General features: G+C 47.0%; 1 protein-coding gene across 1 annotated transcript; it reads left to right on the top strand.

Annotated features, from left to right (window-relative positions):
* Positions 1 to 1,649, top strand: LOC130946961 (U-box domain-containing protein 1). The gene has a single exon (XM_057875869.1). It carries the CDS (start codon positions 291 to 293, stop codon positions 1,260 to 1,262), a length of 972 nt encoding a protein of 323 aa, XP_057731852.1. The 5' UTR covers positions 1 to 290; the 3' UTR covers positions 1,263 to 1,649.
* The last annotated feature ends 330 nt before the right edge of the window (positions 1,650 to 1,979 follow it).

Below are 1,979 nucleotides of genomic sequence, written 5' to 3'. Positions count from 1 at the left end.
CCGAAAAGACGGCCACGCTATCTTCCTCTTCGCACTCACTCAATCCTTTTTCCTACCAACTCCCACACCCAACCGAATAGCCCACCGTTTTTCCTCTCTTTCTTTCCTCTTTCCTTCTACACACAAAAAGGACGATTCAATCTCCGCAGGGATGGAAAAAGGAAAAATCTGCACAAACTAATGTCAATCCTCAACTCCAACTTCATTTCCACCTTAAAGCAAAGCTGATCACAATTCCTCTAACCAAACCTACCACCAAACCTAACTAACACTACTCACAAGAAAACAAAATGGATGAAAAGCGCCGAACCGTCGCGTCCCTTGTATCGAAGCTAAGCTCCGTATCCGAACGAACCCGAATCGACGCGCTCATCGAGCTTCGTCAGATGTCGAAGCTCGACCCGGAAACCCGCCCCATAATTGCCGAAGCTGGCGCCATCCCTTTCCTCGCTGAAACTCTCTACTCTTCCTCTCATCCTTCCCAAGAAAACGCTGCCGCCACGCTCTTAAACCTTTCCATCTCCGCAAAGGAACCGTTGGTTTCCACGCGCGGTGTCCTCGACGCCATAGCGCACGTGATCTCCCACCACAGCTCCTCCTCCTCCGCCTCCGCCGTCCAATCCGCCGCAGCCACAATCCACAGCCTCCTCGCCGCCACCGACGACTACCGCCCCTCCGTCGGCGCCAAGCGCGACATCGTATACGCGCTTGTGGACATCCTCCGGTGCCACGTGTCGTCCCCTCCGAGAACCATCAAAGACGCGCTGAAGGCACTGTTCGGCATTGCGCTGTACCCTCCGAACCGCGCCACGATGGTGCATCTTGGAGTGATCCCCGCGCTTTTCGCCCTTGTGGTGAAGGACGGGCGCGTGGGGATCGTCGAGGACACCACCGCGGTGATCGCGCAAGTAGCCGGGTGCGAAGAGAGCGGTGACGCCTTCCGGAAGGTCGCGGGGGTTGGGGTTCTCGCTGATCTCCTCGACCTGTCTACCGGCGCCAGTATGCGTAGCAAGGAGAATGCCGTCTCGGCGTTGCTGAATTTGGCGCGATTCGGTGGCGAGAGCGTTGTGGCAGAGGTCAGGGAGGCGCTTGCGGATATTGCGGCTGATGGGATCGATGATGTCGAGGATAATGGAAGCGCCAAGGGGAAGAACAAAGCGAAGTTGTTGAAGGTTTTGTTTGGTGATGATGATGTTAATGATGATAACAGTAGCAACAGCGTTTTGAGTTCGGGTGGAGGTTCGCAGTTTGATTCATTCTAGTTTCTTCTATCGACATTCTTCTTGAGTTTTGGGTACAGGAAGCCAATGGTTTTAAATTGCGGCTGCAATTGCAATGTGATTCCGACTTTTTAATGTGAGAGCAATTGCTTGATAATTGTTCGAAAATGGGGCTGATGTTAGAACTTGTTCTAGTTATCTGCAATTTAAAACCATGGATGGGATCATAGGAATGCGTTGCAATTGCATGATTCATTTTGTTCTTATGGTGGATTAAGACTCAGGTTTGGGGAATTAGTGTACAAAAAATAGTTGTTTATTTGTTCGAGTGTTGTATTGCTGTGATTCCATTGATTTTTATATGAGCAATATCATGCTATATTGTACATTATATGTTTCTAACGAGAAAGTTTGTCCTATGAGTATCAACTTTTAGATTGTTCTTTTATTCTTCTGTTGTGTCTTTGCACTACAGGCTACTCATTACATAAAACTGTAGTTCGATATTAATTGATTATATTATACAAGGATCTTCAGAGGTGAACTTATGCATATTAAGTGTGTCTATCTTTATACAATTTTTCTGAAAAAATAGAGCTGATTTAAAGCGCGAGTACATTGTTAATTGGTACTTGAAACTAATGAAGATAGACTATAATTATCATATTATTGTTAAAGGATTACTCAAATATAATGATTACTGATTAATCACGCCTCACTTCAAAGACTTGTATACATACTCCTTAGTCCAAGGAGGCT

Source organism: Arachis stenosperma, chromosome 8 (genome assembly GCF_014773155.1).
Source record: "Arachis stenosperma cultivar V10309 chromosome 8, arast.V10309.gnm1.PFL2, whole genome shotgun sequence".
Lineage (NCBI taxonomy): Eukaryota > Viridiplantae > Streptophyta > Magnoliopsida > Fabales > Fabaceae > Arachis > Arachis stenosperma.
The sequence above is the reverse complement of the archived record's forward strand: the minus strand, read 5'-3'. Positions and strand labels throughout refer to the sequence as shown.